The 18,913-nt window shown below is 45.7% G+C and overlaps 1 protein-coding gene across 1 annotated transcript; it reads left to right on the top strand.

Annotated features, from left to right (window-relative positions):
• Positions 1 to 1,063: 1,063 nt before the first annotated feature.
• AVPR1A (arginine vasopressin receptor 1A) lies at positions 1,064 to 18,583 on the top strand. The gene is made up of 2 exons (XM_078656472.1): positions 1,064 to 2,137; positions 17,414 to 18,583. Exons 1-2 carry the CDS (start codon positions 1,177 to 1,179, stop codon positions 17,704 to 17,706), a joined length of 1,254 nt encoding a protein of 417 aa, XP_078512598.1. The 5' UTR covers positions 1,064 to 1,176; the 3' UTR covers positions 17,707 to 18,583.
• The last annotated feature ends 330 nt before the right edge of the window (positions 18,584 to 18,913 follow it).

The following is an 18,913-nucleotide window of genomic DNA, read 5'->3' as shown; positions in this document are numbered from 1 at the left end:
ACCTGAACACTTTTGGCATTCCTTGTTCAAAAATAAATCAGTGTGTGTTTTCCTTTAAAGGTAAGAACATGAATTAGAGCCCAATAGAGACCAATTTCAATGTCAGTTTTTAATTATTAGCAGGTCTGAGACCCAGTGGGACTCGGTCCACTTAATGTACCACAATTAGAGGTGGGTCGAGCCAGCAAATTAACAGGGAGAAGTGAGCAGGGCCAAGGATCTGGCTCGGCTCTAAGAGCTCATGCAGGAGCCGAGCCCTGAACAAGTTTGCCAGGTAAACATTCAACAAACGCCTTACAATACTATGATAACGTTGCTTCAAAATGTGTAAAACAAAGTGCCTCTGTGTACCATATGGTAGCATTTCACCTTAGTTCATCCGCTTATATCACTCTATTGAGGGGTATTTATTAAAAGCAATTGTTTTTACACATCAACTTAGAAAAGTTTTCCTAAGTCACTGTTTAATGCTTTGTCTTTGATTCTTGGTCCGGGCGCTGAAAAGTCGGTGGCAAGCAGAAGGCGCATGAAGGCTCCGCTCGTTCTGGGCTCGAGGGTCTCACAGGACCTCGAGCCGAACCAGAGCCAAGCCTCTGTCTCGAGCCTGGCTCGAGCGTTCAGTGGCGTGTTCATCTCCACCTGCACTGTAGTGGAGAGAGATGTTGAGGTATAAAGATGACAAGCTGGTGAATGAGAAGAAAGTGACGGGGGAAGGGGTAAAACGTACAGGGTTTTAGCGAGGGAAAATGAGGAGAAAAAATAATTGAGTGAAACGGGCTGAAGGAAATGAGAGAGAAAAATAAGGAAGGGGCGATGGGGAAGAATATGGGGAGGTGGGTTGAGTTATTGGGGAAAGATAGATGTGAGTTGTAAGGGGAAGATGTGGAGAGTTGGGAGAGAGGAGTAAAATGATGGAGCTATAGAGAGGCGGTAGAAGAGAGTGAGAGGGGTGGGAGCGAGGGGGAGATGGAGAAGAGAACCTATTATAAGGAGGTGGGAGGAGAGTGTGAAGCCAGAGGGGGCGAGTGAACGATAGTCTCCGAAGGGTGGAGAGTTAGAGGGGAGTGAGGACATGTACAGGGGAGCCTGAGGGAGGAGGAGACTATCGCGCTTCTAGTTGCGGTGCAGAGGGGCGCACGGGCACTTTGGGAAGACTTTCTCCTCCTTGGCAGCACCATGCGCTTCAGTGGCACTGGCAGCCCAGCCACCCCGTGGCCATCCTCGGACCCCCTGCTCACCCGCTGGAACTCAAGCCTGACGGGGGCCCCGGGCTCCCCCGGCCTGGCAGGCCCCACCCCGACCCCCACCAACTCCTCGGACCTGCTGGGCCGCGACGAGGCGCTGGCGCGGGTGGAGGTGGCCGTGCTGGCGCTCATCTTCGCGGCCGCCGTGCTGGGCAACGGCTGCGTGCTGCTGGCGCTGCAGCGCAGCCGGCGCAAGTCGTCCCGCATGCACCTCTTCATCCGCCACCTCAGCCTGGCCGACCTGGTGGTGGCGCTCTTCCAGGTGCTGCCCCAGCTCTGCTGGGAGGTGACCTACCGCTTCCGCGGCACGGACGCCCTCTGCCGGGTGGTGAAGCACCTGCAGGTCTTCGGCATGTTTGCCTCGGCCTACATGCTGGTGGCCATGACTGCCGACCGCTACATCGCCGTGTGCCACCCGCTGAAGACGCTGCAGCAGCCGGGCCGGCGCTCGCACGCCATGCTGGGGGGCGCCTGGGCGCTCAGCCTGCTGCTCAGCGCCCCGCAGTACGCCATCTTCTCCATGCGCGAGGTGCGCGGCGGCTCGCAGGTCTGGGACTGCTGGGCGCACTTCATCGAGCCCTGGGGGGCCAGGGCCTACGTCACCTGGATCGCCCTCAGCATCTTCGTGGTGCCCGTGCTCATCCTGGCCACCTGCTACGGCTTCATCTGCCACATCATCTGGACCAACATCCGGGGCAAGACGCGGCCGTCCAGCGGCGGGGGGGCGCAGCTGCTCTGCACCTCGGCCGTCAGCAGCGTCAAGACCATCTCCAGGGCCAAGATCCGCACCGTCAAGATGACCTTCGTCATCGTGTCCGCCTATGTCCTCTGCTGGGCGCCCTTCTTCACCGTGCAGACCTGGTCCGTCTGGGACAAGAACTTCATGTGGATCGGTAGGTGGGGGCGTCCGCGGGAGGGGACCTGCTTGGCAAAGTAGCTATTGGGGTTACTTAGGGGACATTCTGGCAAACTAGTGCAGTGTCAGACATGTAACACTCGTAGGAAAAGGTACTATCTGGGAAAACTAGCAATTTCACATTGGTAACTCGTGAAAGGGTGAGCTCTCTACAAAGTAGCTGTTTCACATTTGTATCTCACGTGAAAGCTGGACCTCGAGCAGGGGACAGCATCACGCACGCATTTACCACGACTTTCGGGGCAGTGAAAGGAGACTTATTTATTTATTTATTTATTTATTTAGCAAACTTATAAAGCGCAGCTGTCACCATTGCAGGCATCCTGGCACTGATAAGATCTGATGAGGCGGAAAGAGGAACACAGGGAGTGCGGGGTTTCAGACAGTTACCTTGGGGAATAGCCAGGTTTTAATCATTTTTCTAAAAGGCAGGAGTTCAGTGATGTGTCTAATCTCAACCGGGAGAGTATTCCAAAGTATGGCGGCTGCCACTTCAAAGGACCTCCCTCCAGCTCGGACCTTCCTGAATCTGGGGACCACTACCAGTCCAGAGTCTGAGGATCGAAGTCGTCTGGTTGGAGAATACCAGGCAAATTTTGATTGCAAAGGGGCAGGGCCAGATCCATGAAGAGCCCTGAAAACTATGCAGAGGGCCTTGAATTGTATCCTCTGTCTGATCGGCAGCCAGTGAAGTTTGCCCAGGGCAGACGGTCCATGAGATCTTCTCGGAAGCCCTAAGGCTAACTTGGCCGCCGCAGATTGGACCCTCTGGAGCCTGTCCAGCAAAAAACCAGGAGAGCCAAGCAGGAGGGCATTACAATAGTCCAACCTGCTGAGGATGGTACACCTAACCACTTGGACACGAGTATGGATAGGTAGGAGAGGCAAAACTTTCCTCAAGGATCGAAGAATGGCAAAGCAGCAGGCGGACGTCTTTTGCACGTGCGTCTCCATACTAAGCCTTTGGTCCAACATGACCCCAAGATTGCGGACTGAATTCACAGGTCTTACTTTGGACCCACTTTCCTGAGGCCAAAAGCTGTCTGGGACTGGCCGGGCGATCTTAGTTCCGGTGCTAAAGAGCACCTCCGTCTCCCCAGCATTAACTTGGAGGGAGTTGTCCTTTAGCCACCGAGACGTGACACGCAGGCAGTTGTGGAACATCTCCACAGATGTAGATTCCTCCCCTTCTAAGGAGAGGATCAACTGCGTGTCATCAGCATAGTTGACAATCCTGATGTTAAAGCTTTTAATCAGTGAGATCAACGGTCTAAGATACAGATTAAAAAGAATCGGGCTAATTGCCCTGGGGTACCCCATGTGATATTAATGAAAAGGCTGACTGAAAATGTAATTATATGTAATCTAGCACTGTTTCATGGGGTTTCTGCACCAGCTCAGTGTCCCGCCTGTAATCCACGTGAAAGGAGGCATTTTGCGCACACTAGGAGTTCCACTCCTGTTACTCTGGCGAGCCTGCCAGTCTTTAAATCTGGCATTGTTTAAGACCAGTAACCTGTGAGAAAGGGGACTCTCTCCGCAAACTAACCATTTCACACCTGGCAGTCCGGTGGGAAGGGGCATTCTCCACAACTCGCAGCTTCACGCCTGCATGAGAGGGAGGCTTTTAGCAACCCCCTCCCCGCCCTCCTGAGAGAGGACATAATATATAAATAAGCTGTTCCACACTTGTAACCCATGTTGGGGAGGCATTCTCTGAAAACTAGCAGTTTCCACCTGTTACTCATATGAGCATGGAGGGGCTTCTCTGCAAGCTAGCAGTGTTCCCCACCTGCAGCTTTTCTGGGAGTTTACGTTTGGTCAGATTAGTGCAGTTTCATCCATGTACTCCATGTGATATGGGGCTTCGCTGCAGAAAGGCACTGCTTCTTGGGAAACTGCCCTTACAACGCGGGCGAGCCGCGCGTGCCATTTCCCGCAAGCTCAACCACGCGTGCCTTCACCACGCATATGCGTGGTTAAGCCAGTGTGCGGTCTACATAGTGGCATGGGCGGGCCCAGGAACAGGAAGGATCAGTAGAGGATGCAGTGAGCTAAGTGGGGCTCGAGCTGGGTTTTGGGTGGGAGGGGGGGCAGTTTTTAAGTGTTGGGGTAGTTTTTAGGGCTCGGGGGTCGCAGTAGTTTTTAGGGCTCAGAGTGGGTCATGTAGTGTTATGGCCTGGGTGGGGGGGGGGTCAGGGGTAGTGTTTAGGGCACAGGGGTTTGGATAGTGTTTAGTGGCCGGGGTAGTGTTTAGGGCTCAAGGAGGTCAGGTAGTGTTTAGGGCTCAGGGAGGGCTGAGGTACTGTGTAAGGCTAAAGCGGGGTAGTTTTTATGGCTTAGGGCGGCTGGGGGTCAAATTATGATCTTTATCACACATTCCTTTACCAGTCATGCCTTTACCAGATAATTATGTGGTAAAGGCATGCATGTAAAGGAATGCATTGTTTAGACGCATTCGTTGTCGGGGACGCATAGTAGAGGCATGCGCGGTTGTGCCTCAGTCATACAACCCTCCTTCTCACCGTGTCCTATCACGTAGAGCCTTTAAGATCGGGCATTCTCTTCAGTTAGTTTAACATCCATGTCCCATCAATGAGGGCAGCTTGCACACGAGTAACACAACATTTGATTGAGGATATTTTTTGCAAACTATCGACGTTTGAGACTTGTTGTAACCCTTTCGAGAGAGGACATTCTCTTCAAACGAAAACTGTTTCATGCCTGTGTCAAATCAAGGAGGGACTGCCAGGTGGTTACATTCTTGGCAAACTAGAACAGTTTCGCCTGTGTCAAGATAAGGACAAAGTGGGCAGTTGCCCAGGGCCACCACCTTCTGTGGGGCACCAGCACACCGGTAAAGTGAAAGGGACGTCAAAATTCCTGCTATTATAACAATGCGCTTGAAAACACGCTTCTTTTCATATTTTGACTGCTGACCCCAATTCACAAAAAACTACCATTGATATACCGAGATTAAGATTACTAAAGGCAAGTCATGTCAAGTGACGCAAAGGAGTGCAAACTCTTGCAAGGGTATTTAATGTCCAGCATAACAAGTATTTTGCGATGTAAAGGCACAATTTTCTCATCACAATTAGTGCTTTGCACATCTTTGAATCACTTTGCACCGACGAGGCATTAAATGGATGTAACTTGGACAGATTAGTACAAGCACCTACATTTTTGAATGCTAAACCCGATCTACTAAGATAGCCAGACTGGACTTTACATTAGAAAAATAACACCTCCTTGAAGCAGAACACAACAAGGAGAAATGTTATAATTTCTCCAAACATTCCACACATTGAAGTGCGCTGCACTATGCAACACATGTACGATGTGTGGAATGTTTAAGAATTGTCTAGACATAGGATTTTGTACTGAAAAGGTATGATTCCAGTACAAATCCTGTGCTAGGCAACATGCACACACCTCTACGCCATGGTGCAAAGTTTTTGCCTCGAACTTGGCAGCCTATTTGTACACCAGTGCACAAATAGTGAGCAGTAACAGCCCATTTTGATTAAATATGGTTTTATAGCTATAGGGGCCTGAAATACTCTGAATTGTCACGCTTGTAGGAGTGCTATGGTCAGTAGTGGTGTTGGTTCTATAATTGGCTTCGCAGGCAGGGGCAATGGGTGGTGCAAGCTGCAGTGGCATCCTGACGAGAGCTCTGGCACTTACTTTTTTCCTTTTTTTTTTTTTTTTACAAATTAAGCACTGTGACCTCTCTCAGTACTTCAGTACTCTTTATCCACCTGAGCTCCCTGTATCTCTCGTCCAGTTACTTCATTTCTCACACAACCTCATCTTCATCTTTACCTTGTGTTTCTACTACTTAACCACCCTCTACCTCTCTCTCAGCCCTTTCTCCACCTCACCACTCCCCCTCACATTTCTGTCTCATTCCCCTTTCTATCTCACACCTCCCTCACTACCCCACGTCTTTCTTTCCCACTGCTATCTCTCACACTACCTTACCTCTCAATTTACCTCACCAACAGTTCACTGCCTTACGATTCCACATCCCCTTTCTCCCATTCTCCCTCGGTTACCTTTCCTTCAACTCTGTAGATACCCCACTCCTTTCTGGCTACCTCTATTTTTCTACTTGTACCCCTCTAACTCTATCATCAACTCCACTCTCTCTGAAATACATACGTCTTTCTGGACCTCCTTCTAGATTTCAACTCACTCCTTTCACCATAACTATTTCCCTCAATCTCTGTATTTATAGATCTGCCTGCCTCCCCATTTCTTTAACTCACAACTCTCTATCTCTATATACACGTCACCTCTTTTTCTCTGTGTATGCATGGCTCTCAGCTTCCTCTTTTCACTATAAACCTCATTTCTTTTTCCATCCTCCACCTCTCTCTCTGCCTTTCTCTCATCCCCTGACCCGTTTTTTTGTATTCCTCTTCTCATTTTGCTTTCTCCCCACATGCCTCTTTTTGATTTTCATGAAGTCTCTCTATCTCTGCCTCTCGCTACCTTTAACTCTCTCTAATTAACCTCTTTATCTATATTATCTCTCTTTTCCTCACCCCTTGGAGTTCTGTACGCCTCTATCTTTCTGTACCTCCCTACTACACTCTAAATCCTCAAATATTTCTGTCTTTCTCTGCCTACATTTTCCTTGTTCTACTTCTCTTTTTGTTTTACCTACCTTACCTATCTCTATTCATTTTATTTCTCCCCCACCTCACATATCTTTCCATGTCATCTCTAGCACTACTCGCTTCTCCCTCTACTTTACATCTCCTGTACCCAGTCCCATCCAAATTCTCGTGCTTAGCAGAGTCACAGGTAACGGTATACCCAGAGAAGTGTACACACATAAAGAGGAAAGGAGGGACAAGGCAGGGGAAGAGAAATTATGAGAAAGTTGTTAGATTTTAACTAATGGAATGGGGAAACCCATCAAAGCAAGTCTTTGATTTTCACGGTGGCAGCAAGAGCATTAGTGAAGGGAGATACATTTGTGACCACAAATATTCAGCAGGTAAAGGTGCAGTTTTAAGTTTTATACGCTTATGTCTTACTTTAATGTTTTGTACTAGTTCACAAAATTTTTAAAAAGTCACCCTTAGCATGTTTTCCTTCAATAGGAGTAACAAACTGGTTAAAAAATTAATTTCACATGAAATGTTGATGTAGCAAGTAAAAAAAATAGATGCAGACTAAAAAAGAAATGGGTTTATCAATGTTTGTTTAACTTTCTCTACTGCTCTTTGACAGGCGGTCACTAGGGGGCTGGAGCTTCCGGATGTGTTTGTGTGCCCCCGTTTCTGAAGGTTTTACATTTAATTCAATATTATTCGGCAATGAGAGGGCTTGAAAAAGGTGTAATAAATGTAGAGTTGTCACAAACAGTTGCTCCAAAAAATATATATTGACAAATGCCCCACAAATCCTTGAGATCTCATTGTCTCTGAGCACCCGTATGAATGGGATGTATGACGTTACAACGCACACTTTTACAAGGCATACCTTTCACAACACATTTTTTACAACGCAACATCCATTACAACGCATTCCATTACAACGCATGCCATTACAACGAAATTGTAAAAACTACATTTACAACGCATTCCATTACAACGCATAATACCTTCACAATGAATACCATTACAACGCATAACATTATATTGCATGTTTGGTAAGTATTGGATAGTGCAGGGGTAAAAATTACTATTCTAACTCCAGGGGGTGCAACAGTAGGGTAAGTGTTGGATAGTGTAGGGGTAAAAATTACTATTCTAACTCCAGGGGGTGCAACAGTAGGGTAAGTGTTGGATAGTGTAGGGGTAAACATTACTATTCTAACTCCAGGGGGTGCAACAGTAGGGTAAGTGTTGGATGGTAATGTTATGCATTGTAATGGTATGTGTTGTAATGACTGCGTTGTAATGACATGCGTTGTAGTGGTGTGAGTTGTAGTGTCATGCGTTGTAATGGTTGCATTGTAATTGCATGCGTTGTAATGGATGTTGCGTTGTAAAAGCTTTGTTGTAATGGTAGTGCGTTGTAAAAGTTGCGTTGTAAAGGTTGTTTCCCGTATGAATGTACACTATCTGAAAATTAAATTCTTTGTAAAATACTTATGCTAGAGGGCACATTCTCTGCAAACTATACATATAAGCATCACTAATAATACCCATCCGTGACTATCCAGGCAACCTGTTGTGGGCGGCTCATTGCTTTCACTCTTGATCACTTTTGGGCCTGTGAGAGGAGACATTCTGTGACAAATACCCTGGAATGCCATCAGTTGGTGCCTGTGAATGACCATTTATAATCTTCTCCATGTGTTATCATTTCAAAGCTGACCTGTCAGTGAGAGTCTGCTGTAGAACAACTTCCATGAAAACTGTTTGCAATGGCGATTCATACAATATGTATGCAATTTATAGATGATGTAAATAACAGATGTTATAATCACATTAATGGTTGTCCTCAGATCTTATCATTTTTATTACTACACCATTCCCTGGAAACGAATTACTTATTATTATTCTAAGGTGTCTCATGAATGACCCTATAGAAAGACTTTTTTCCTTGTGCATACCCATGGACCAACTACAAATGGCTTCTACTGGGTCCAGTGAGAGGCACCTGGATTTTTAGGCATCCATTCAAGCGTTGCCAAGAGCATTCCAGTTGATTCCGGCTGGAAATGGGTTCCCCATTTTTTGTGGTATTTAGTCCTTCACATGATGTGTTTGTTTACGGAGTAGAATTACCCTTGTGTTCTTCCCTTGGGCCACGGCCCAAAAACACATCAGCTTCAGACGGATCCAACAGAAAACATTTGGAACTGATCAAGTGGAGCTTCCAACAAGGCCCCCTGTAAACAGCATAATTAGTTGTAGTGTCATCATTTACCACCCCTTATCCCACGGTGGATTTAATTTAAGGGACCCGACATTTTTCCTTCAAACCATCCCCTCCTTATTTTTGCAACCTGGTCTGGAGGAGTGAGTACGCGAAACCATTTTAGCTTTCTTTCCCTGGTACACATGTTTTCACCCTATGGCCCGGCAGTCCTTTTCTTTCAAAGGCATTTGCGCGCCCTCCCGTGCCCTCTCTTTCTCTCTACATTGCTGTCTTCTCTCTCCTTTTCTTTTTCCATCTCCTCTACCTTCGTTGGTCTCCCTGTCCTTGCTTCTCTCGTCTTTCTTTTTGTCTCTCATCAATATCTCTCTTCCGCCTCCTAGAGTCTCTTTCTTTTCTATGACTTCTAGCACTCTTGTGTCTATATTGCCTCTGTCTCTTATGCTTTCACTCTTCTCACCTTCTCCTCTTCCTTTTACTATCTTGTCTCCATCTACTCTACCCCTCTTTCCTTTCTACCACACCTTCCTCTCATCATTTTCTCTCTCTCCATCGCCTCTCTCTCCTCTTTCCTTCTCAGTCCCCTCTCCCTCACCTCTTTGTCCTCACTCTCCCGCACCTTCTCCTTCCTTCTCCCTCCTCTCACCACCATGCGAGAGTGCCCATCTTCAGATGATCTATTGTTGCTTTATTGAACGTGTCTCGACAAAGGTTGCCTTTTATCAGTCTTGTTTTTAATGCCCTAATGTCATGGAGTCCCTTTTCAGCTCTGTTTGTGCCACCACTGAGTGAAATAGAGCATGGCTATCTGAGCCTAACCTAAAGATGTAACATCCAATTACAATCTAACCTGCTTGGCTGACAATCTGTGATCTTTGGCAAATTAATATATAGTCTTCCTGTATAATCTACCTCTACCACCTCCTCTTAACTGTCAAGATGGGAGTGCCTCGAAACAAGCAAGGTAGCACCTCGGTTCAACATGCTAATGGCTAGAGAAATAGGTTGTTTAAACTCAGAAACAGCTTGTTTTAATGAGTGATGTGCATGTTAACAAGTGCTATAGGTATGACTAATTTAGGGAAAGAGCAGTAAAAAGTGGAAAAGTGAATGAGTGAGTGAATGAGTAAGAACACCTGCTATTGAAAGCATGCACAAGAAGGTTGATTAATTAATGTTAGTGAATTTGTGAGTTATTGAATGAGTAAAGTATTTAAAGAGTAAACCCAAAGAACTAATGTATGAATGAGCAGGCAGAGAGTAAATGAGTACATTAATGAACGAGTGATCGAACGAAGGAAGTACGTTGATGAGTGAGTGAATAAGTACGGTAGTGAATGCATGAGTACACTAGTTATTACGTGAATTAGTGAGCGTCACCGGATAAGCAAGTACTTGAATGAGTGAGTGAATGAGTAGGTTAGAGATGTACACAGCATAAGATGCCCAAAAAGAAATGTTTTGGGAATGCATTTTCCAGGGGCTATTATTCTGCTGAGCAATTAAAGGCATATGACTAGGGACATTCCATATAACATATTTCAGTTATAAAGGGCATGAACTGGAGATTTTTGTGTGCGAACATGTCACTAATAACTGATGACAACTCGCAATATGAGCAGATTTTAAATACAAATGATAAAATTAAAAGAGTGGGCAAAACAAGCGATGTGACCATATAGGGTCGCCACTTTCTGGGTTTGCCCAAATTCTTACATTGCTCTTCGCATATGTAAGAGGTGGTGACCCCATAGGAAAGGGTTTGGAACACCCCACTATATGGGGGTGTTGAATGTTCACATGAAAAATGCAAATAATTTTCCACATAAAGGGGAAAAGTGTTTAACATTTTTGCTTACACTTACAACAAGCCTACAGAATTTCTAATTGTGGATAATTCTCACACCTAGGACAGACACACAGACGTATCAAAAAATGTCTAAAATTTAAAATGTCTATGGAAGACACCACAAGCTTTTCTGAGTCAGGTAAAAGTCATACATTTCAAGGACTTGCCGATTTCTTAATTCTTTCCTACAAAGAATACCTTTTCCCACATGTTTGCATATTTTCATATAATTTGTCATACAATTGGCCATTTCTTCTTAATACGATCATTTAAGGCAAATACTATATTAATTCATGACTTATTTAATTTTGTAGTTTTCTTAAGTGTGACCAGACCCCGAATGCACCAGACTCCATAGAAAGCGGAAATACTCTATAAAATAAAACACTGCCAAGGGCTATTGTCGCACATTAGGGGAAGGAGACCAAGTAAACCAGAAGACCTTGACATGGATTACTTTGAAAACAAAATGATCTGTCAGATGGTGTTCTGAGTTGCAGGCTGTCATTATCATTATATCAGTGTCTTCCCATTACACTTATCATTGAAGTAAAGTCACGTGTCACCATATACATTGATTCACCAAAATATCTGTGGTAGTGGAAGTGATGTCACAAACCCTTATCATGTGAGGAATGCCCCCCCCCCCCCAATGACCACTATTTGTGCTTAGAGGCTTAGGTCAGGGCAAGAGGTTGAAAATAGAGAATTAAAACTTGACTCTAGGGGACCTCTTTGTACATTGTTTCATTCTGCTGCCTTCTTGGCCCCTGAGACCAGAAGCAGCAACTGCAGTTTCACATGTATCAAAGGGCCTCCCAAGGGTGACACCTGCACCCAGAGTTGACACCCAGTAGTGTTAGAATTTCTTGGATGGCTGGGATCAGTTGAACCATCAAAGGTACCAGTACCTACTGGAAACTGGTAGAAGGAGGTGCGATGATTAAGGAGTCAGCACAACCAGCTCTGATATACATGTTCTCCAGTGACCTTAATATTCAGCCCTTTTCCGGCTTCTTCGTGAAATATGTGTTGGAGGCCTACCCTACAGCATGGGACTAGGCAGAAACACCCACGGATCAACATGGCCCTCATAAGATTAACTGTCAAATTTGTACCCTAAAGGTATTTTTTTTAAAATACCTAATATGCAAACAAGAACATGATGATGACTAGTATATATATAGGCATGGAAATTCGCACCAAGTCTGGCAGTTTGTTTGTCTTTGACTTTGCTATGCCTCTTATCGTTTCTTGTATTTTTAGCAGGAATACTTAATGCTTTCTTCAAAAAATACTTGCAACATTTGTCATTATGAAAACAGGAGACATCAAGAACTTAGAGAACAAGGGTATTACCTAACACTTCATGATCCTGCCTTATTGGGGGGGGGGGGGGAGTTAATGATGTCACCAGACATTCTGCAGCTAAATATTCACAACTTAGCTCTAGTGAATGTCTGATTTTATAACTTGCTATGGAGACCTCATGCAGGTACCGTGAGGATACGAGCTCGGAAATATATGGGCTCCCTATTTAAGTGCTGAGATTCTCAGCACCTATATAGGGGGCCCATATATCTGTGTTTTGTGAACTATGGTTTTCTGAAGGACAATGAGTTTGGCATGAAGCCGATTCCAGGCTGGCTTGCACTGCGCATCCTGTTTGCGCAGCTCTTCTTACTGGGCTTTCCTCACACTCATCTGCAAGACTGCTGCCAGTGTCCGAGTGCAGTTTATGGCCTCCATTTTGGAATGAAATCCTCAGAGGCCCGTGCGAAGTATTGCTCACATGTACATTTGGTCAGGGCAATGCGAGGAATGGCCAAAGGGCTGTAAAATAACAGGCGGAGGCTGTCATATCAGCTCTCGCTGTGAGCCTTCCAAAATGTTCCCAAGCAACGGCAGTATATCATGCAGGGACCGAGTCCAGCTCCATGTCAAGAGGCTTGTTCTTGTTGCTGTTATAAATAATCCTATTCGGTGAGGGTTGAGATTCACTTCGTTGGTCAACTTTACGCTAGCATGATTAAAAAAAAGATATCACACACATTCCTATGCATGCGCCTTTTATTCTTTTCATTTTGTCTGCTTTGTTAAGCTACAATAAGGCTCCAAAGCCATACCGGAGCACTGCATTTAATATACGGACTTTAAAATTAGAAATAGAAACAACCTGTCAAATTCAGACCAGCAAATAGCAAGGATGTTTGGCTAATGCAGAGCCACACTTAGTACAATCTCGCGCGTGCGCACACACACACACAGAGGAGTCATTGTATAAATATATGTCCACACAGTAAGTTCACTCACGCATTCAGCTTAAACGTGTTAATGAATTCATTTATATATGTATCTCAAAGGTACATACATACTGAAATTATACATCTATGCACATGTATCAATGAATATATGCGCATATAGTAAATGTGTACATCTACACACTCATAAATAGATACATGGTTGAATAAGCAAATACATACATACATATACTCACTATATATATGTTCACTATATATAGTCAATATATATATATTCACTGAAAAACCCCAAAAGGTAAGGTGAATGTATAGTTACGGCAAAATGTTAGTAAAAACATAACATTTTAGACTTTAAAAAAGCCAGAAATTCACCAGTTATGGGTAACTGAAGTAACTATACCTCGCACCCTCGTCATGAACAGTGTTGTCATCAATAGTGTCGTTTCAGATGTCATCTGTGATGTTATCGATGATGGTATAGAAATGTCACGTGTGATGTAAAATGTGAAGTCATAAGCAGTGAATGATGAGGGAGCAAGTTATAGGTGCTTCAGTTAGATATAACCAGCAGCGGCCCGTGGAGGGAGTTACGGTGGGGCAGGGAGGCGGGGAGGGGGAGGGGCAGGGTGGAGGGTGCCAAAAACCGGCATATGGATAATTACAGGTAAGTACACGATTTAATTAATAAAACGAAATTCGTAGCGCGCACAGCATCGCATTTTGCGATGCAGTGCGCGCTACAAAATTTGTTTTATTAATTAAATTGTGTACTTACCTGCAATTATCCATATGCCGGTTTTTAGCACACTCCACCCTGCCCCTCCCCCTCCCCACCTCCCTGCCCCACCGTAACTCCCTCCACGGGCCGCGGCTGGATATAACTGGTACATTTCTATGATTTTTTAAGTTAAAAAAGTTACGTTCTTACTGACATTTTCATCTGACTATAAAGTTCTTTGTTTTGTCTTCTGTGGCTGCATAAGTAACTGCAAACACACTTAATTATTTCACAGACACATACAATGGAAGCATGCATGCGTAAGTACATGTATATACAGTAAGAAAAATAATATACACATTCTTAAATACGTCTCTATACTTTTTCATAGTTCACAAGTACATACATACATATGATATTATTGAAGCACACATTTAAAAGATCTGTGAATTCATTCTGTACACTTCTAGGGAGAGATCAAGGATAATTTGAACTGAAAACACCCTCAACATATTCCATAGTGTCATACTTAATAGAGTTCTGGTTTGGCATATTATCAGGACACCAAACATGATATTTCTACCTGTTCCCAATCAAAAGTTAGAACCTATTACATTTAATAAGGTAAGCAAATGTTACCCTATGAGAGATGTATGCCTCACAGTAGTGAAAATGACTTTGGGTGTTTACACTGCACCTTGCCATGTGAGCTGATTAGGGTCCCCATATGTGTGGCATATGTATTAACAAGCATTGGAAATGCAATAGGTCTCGCAATAACGCGAGTCTGAACTATTAGCATTGTAAATGATAATGCCCTTTATTTTTGCATCTGGTTTTTGGAACATAAATAAAAGGCTTTGTCATTTACAAGGCCTATAGCTTAAATTTGCGTTAAAACGAGACCTATTGCATTGCAATGGTGGTGGTGCTGCTGAGTTTTCTCTGAATCTGCACCCACAATCTGCACTCTGAATCTGCACTCTGAATCTGCACTCTGAATCTGCACTCTGAATCTGCACTCTGAATCTGCACTCTGAATCTGCACCCACAATCTGCACCCACAATCTGCACCCACAATCTGCACCCACAATCTGCAACCACAATCTGCACCCACAATCTGCACCCACAATCTGCACCCTGAATCTGCACCCGAATCTGCACCCTGAATCTGCACCCTGAATCTGCACCCTGAATCGGCACCCTGAATCGGCACCCAGAATCGGCACCCTGAATCTGCACCCACAATCTGCACCCACAATCTGCACCCACAATCTGCACTCTGAATCTGCACCCACAATCTGCACTCCGAATCTGCACCCACAATCTGCACTCTGAATCTGCACCCACAATCTGCACCCACAATCTGCACCCACAATCTGCACCCACAATCTGCACACACAATCTGCACACACAATCTGCACCCACAATCTGCACTCTGAATCTGCACCCACAATCTGCACTCTGAATCTGCACCCACAATCTGCACTCTGAATCTGCACCCACAATCTGCACCCACAATCTGCACCACAATCTGCACCCACAATCTGCACCACAATGTGTGAGTGGCGTTGCGTGTGTGAGTGGCGTTGCGTGGATGAGTGGGGTTGCGTGGATGAGTGGCGTTGCGTGTGTGAGTGGCGTTGCGTGTGTGAGTGGCATTGCGTGTGTGAGTGGCGTTGCGTGTGTGAGTGGCGTTGCATGTGTGAGTGGCGTTGCGTGTGTGAGTGGCGTTGCATGTGTGAGTGGCGTTGCGTGTGTGAGTGGCGTTGCGTGTGTGAGTGGCGTTGCGTGTGTGAGTGGCATTGCATGTGTGAGTGGCGTTGCATGTGTGAGTGGCGTTGCATGTGTGAGTGGCATTGCATGTGTGAGTGGCGTTGCATGTGTGAGTGGCAACGTGAGTGGCGTTGCGTGTGTGAGTGGCGTTGCGTGTGTGAGTGGCGTTGCGTGTGTGAGTGGCGTTGCGTGTGTGAGTGGCGTTGCGTGTGTGAGTGGCATTGCGTGTGTGAGTGGCATTGCGTGTGTGAGTGGCGTTGCGTGTGTGAGTGGCATTGCGTGGATGAGTGGGGTTGCGTGGATGAGTGGGGTTGCGTGGATGAGTTGCGTTGCGTGTGTGAGTGGTGTTGCTTGGGTGAGTGGCGTTGCGTGGGTGAGTGTGGTGTTGCGTGGATGATAGTGGGCTTGCGTGGGTGTGAGTGGCGTTGCATGTGTGAGTGGCGTTGCGTGTGTGAGTGGCGTTGCATGTGTGAGTGGCATTGCGTGTGTGAGTGGCGTTGCGTGTGTGAGTGGCGTTGCGTGTGTGGCGTTGTGTGGGTGAGTGGCGTTGCGTGGGTGAGTGGCATTGCGTGTGTGAGTGGCGTTGCGTGTGTGAGTGGCGTTGCGTGGATGAGTGGGGTTGCGTGGATGAGTGGGGTTGCGTGGATGAGTTGCGTTGCGTGTGTGAGTGGTGTTGCTTGGGTGAGTGGCGTTGCGTGGGTGAGTGTGGTGTTGCGTGGATGATAGTGGGCTTGCGTGGGTGTGAGTGGCGTTGTGTGTCTGTAAGTGTTGCTGTGTGGGTGAAAGTGGCACAGAGCCTTTGATGTGGCCTGGCGCAGGAGAAATGCTGCTGCTGCTAATTAAATACAAGAGCGGCCGGGAAGCGGCCGGGAAACACAAGTACGGCCGGCCACATAATTAGGGGAGGAGAAGCCGCACAGCACACGCTGGGAGAAGCCCTTTGATGTGCTGTGCGGCCGCGATGCGCGCTCTGTGCTGGGGGAGGGGGGAGGGCCATTAGCCTGAACTCGCGGCAAGATCAAACGAAGGGTGGGAGGGACATTGAGGAACAGATGGCCATGAAAGTGTATGGGCCAAAAGCGCGTGCCTGTGGCCACGTGCACTCGAAGAAAACGCCACGAAAAAAAGGGGTGGTTTGACAATCAGTTCGAGCACTTGAATTCTCGCCATTTCCCATTCCTTCGGAATGGTAAAGGACGAGACCTAAAAAGGGAGGTTTAGGCATGGCAAAAAGTTTATTTCGTCAGGTCGAATTTGAATTTTAAAACTGCACCCAGACTGCAGTGGCAGGTCCGAGACATGTTTTCAAGGATTACTTAAGCAGAGGGTACAATAGGTGCTGCAGCCTCACTAGTAGCCTTTATTTTACAAGCCTTGGGTACATGTTGTACCACTGTATTAGGGACTAATAAATAAATAAAATGTGCCAATTAGCTGTAGGCCAATTTTATCCCGCCTAAAGGAGAGAGTGCAAGCACTTTAGCACTGGTTAGTCCTAACTCTAACAAAGACAAATTCAGATAACTTGAGTGGTGAAGGCAAAACGTTTGGGAATGACAATACAGAGAGGGTCATGTCCAACAAATATGCATGCAGATTGTCTAATGCACAAGTTGTACAAGCAAGTATCTTGTATCTGTTGAAATTCAAAAATGATGCTGTGCCATGTTCACATATATTCTATACATGCTCATTATTTCAATGAAGATTGTGTTTCCTGAGTACTCATTTTGTCTACCAGCCTTTTGCATTCTGCAGTGAGAAGTGGTAGAGACAGTGTCATTGTACTCTTCTGTCTCCTTTTAGACTCAGAGAACACCGCAGTCACCGTCACGTCCTTGCTGGCCAGTCTAAACAGCTGTTGCAACCCCTGGATATACATGTTCTTCAGTGGGCACCTTTTTCAAGACTTCATCCAAAGTTTCATTTGTTGGCGGAAGATGCAACATAACACCCAGAAGGAGGACTCGGACAGCAGCTGCCGGCGGCAGACTTCTTTTACGAGGATTAACAACCGTAGTCCAACCAACAGCATGGAAGCATGGAAGGAGTCCCCAAAGTCCATCCGCTCCACCAGGTTCCTTCCCATCCAGACTTGAGGCCACAACCCCACATGGGCACGCACCGAAGGGCAAGTGGACTGGACTACAAGACCTGAATGCAGGCGAGTGTGCAGAAGACCACACTCAATATACTGTGAAGGGAAAATGGCAGGACCATCTTTCGAAGAAATGACACTGAGAAACTATGGCCTCTGTAATAAGCCACCAGCTGAACACTCTTCAGAGTGACAGGGAGCTGCTGCATCAATGGGAAAGGTGCACACTAATATGTGAGTTTCTCTTATTAGATGGCCACTTTTGACTCTAGTCTGGTATTTGTGTCTTGAGAGACTGGGAACTCTTGTGGGCCCAGTGTTTGGGTCACATTACTGCTATTTCACAATATCTTAAGCTGTCAAAGTATGGGGGCAGTATGGGAACAAGAGACGGGGAACATCTGTTCAAGATGCTGCTTGAAAAGGACCAAAGACCCCACCAACCCTCAATGTGATAAAGCGCAGCCCGCAGCAGGGCAGAAAGAATTAAGAATATTCTGCAATCTATTTTTTTTAGAAGGCAGTTGTACAGCACGACGTTTTTTTGTAAACTCTTACCAAGTAATTGGGGAGGAAGAAATGGAATGTAGGGAACTTCTCCAAAGAATAATCATCAGCCTATTATTTGTAAACCGATGTCAGTGTTATTTATGGTTCCTTGAATATTAATATATGTATTGTTCACAGCTGTCCTCATCCTCTGCACACAAAGCATTTATATAGACATCACAATGCTGTCTTGATTGCTAGGTAGATGAAAAATGTGTCAAAATCTGTACTGTGGATCTTCCTCGGAGCACCGAACAAAAGCTCTTTCTCTGTATTTTCATGTACTCAACACATTTATTAAAAAATACTGCCTGTGAAGCATATACAAAGATGTGTAATGATCTAATTGTCTTCTTTTTGACAGTTTCTATCTAGCTGAATGAGACGGCTCTCCGTCCCGGATTGATTCAATGAGCACTAGTTAGAAAAAAAGCGCTGGAAATTGTTGGTTTGTGGCTGAAATGTGTAAATGATCAATAGGCTTACGCAACTTTAAATCACACTGAGTCAAACCATCCCACCTCCTCTGCATTCACAGATGCACTTAGCGACAAAAGATCCCAACACTTTTATACACACTGTGAACACTCAAATGTTGCGATACACACTCTTGTTAAAACATCCCCACTCCATGGCCGGGACCCTTAGTCTTAATGCCC

Source organism: Lissotriton helveticus, chromosome 1_1 (genome assembly GCF_964261635.1).
Source record: "Lissotriton helveticus chromosome 1_1, aLisHel1.1, whole genome shotgun sequence".
NCBI lineage: Eukaryota > Metazoa > Chordata > Amphibia > Caudata > Salamandridae > Lissotriton > Lissotriton helveticus.
The sequence above is the reverse complement of the archived record's forward strand: the minus strand, read 5'-3'. Positions and strand labels throughout refer to the sequence as shown.

Bases quoted from the DNA above. Each gene is read 5' to 3' on its own strand.
- AVPR1A (XM_078656472.1), top strand. From the start codon at position 1,177: ATGCGCTTCAGTGGCACTGGCAGCCCAGCCACCCCGTGGCCATCCTCG. The intron at 2,138-17,413 runs GTAGGTGGGGGC...GTCTCCTTTTAG, and splicing joins CAAGAACTTCATGTGGATCG to ACTCAGAGAACACCGCAGTC.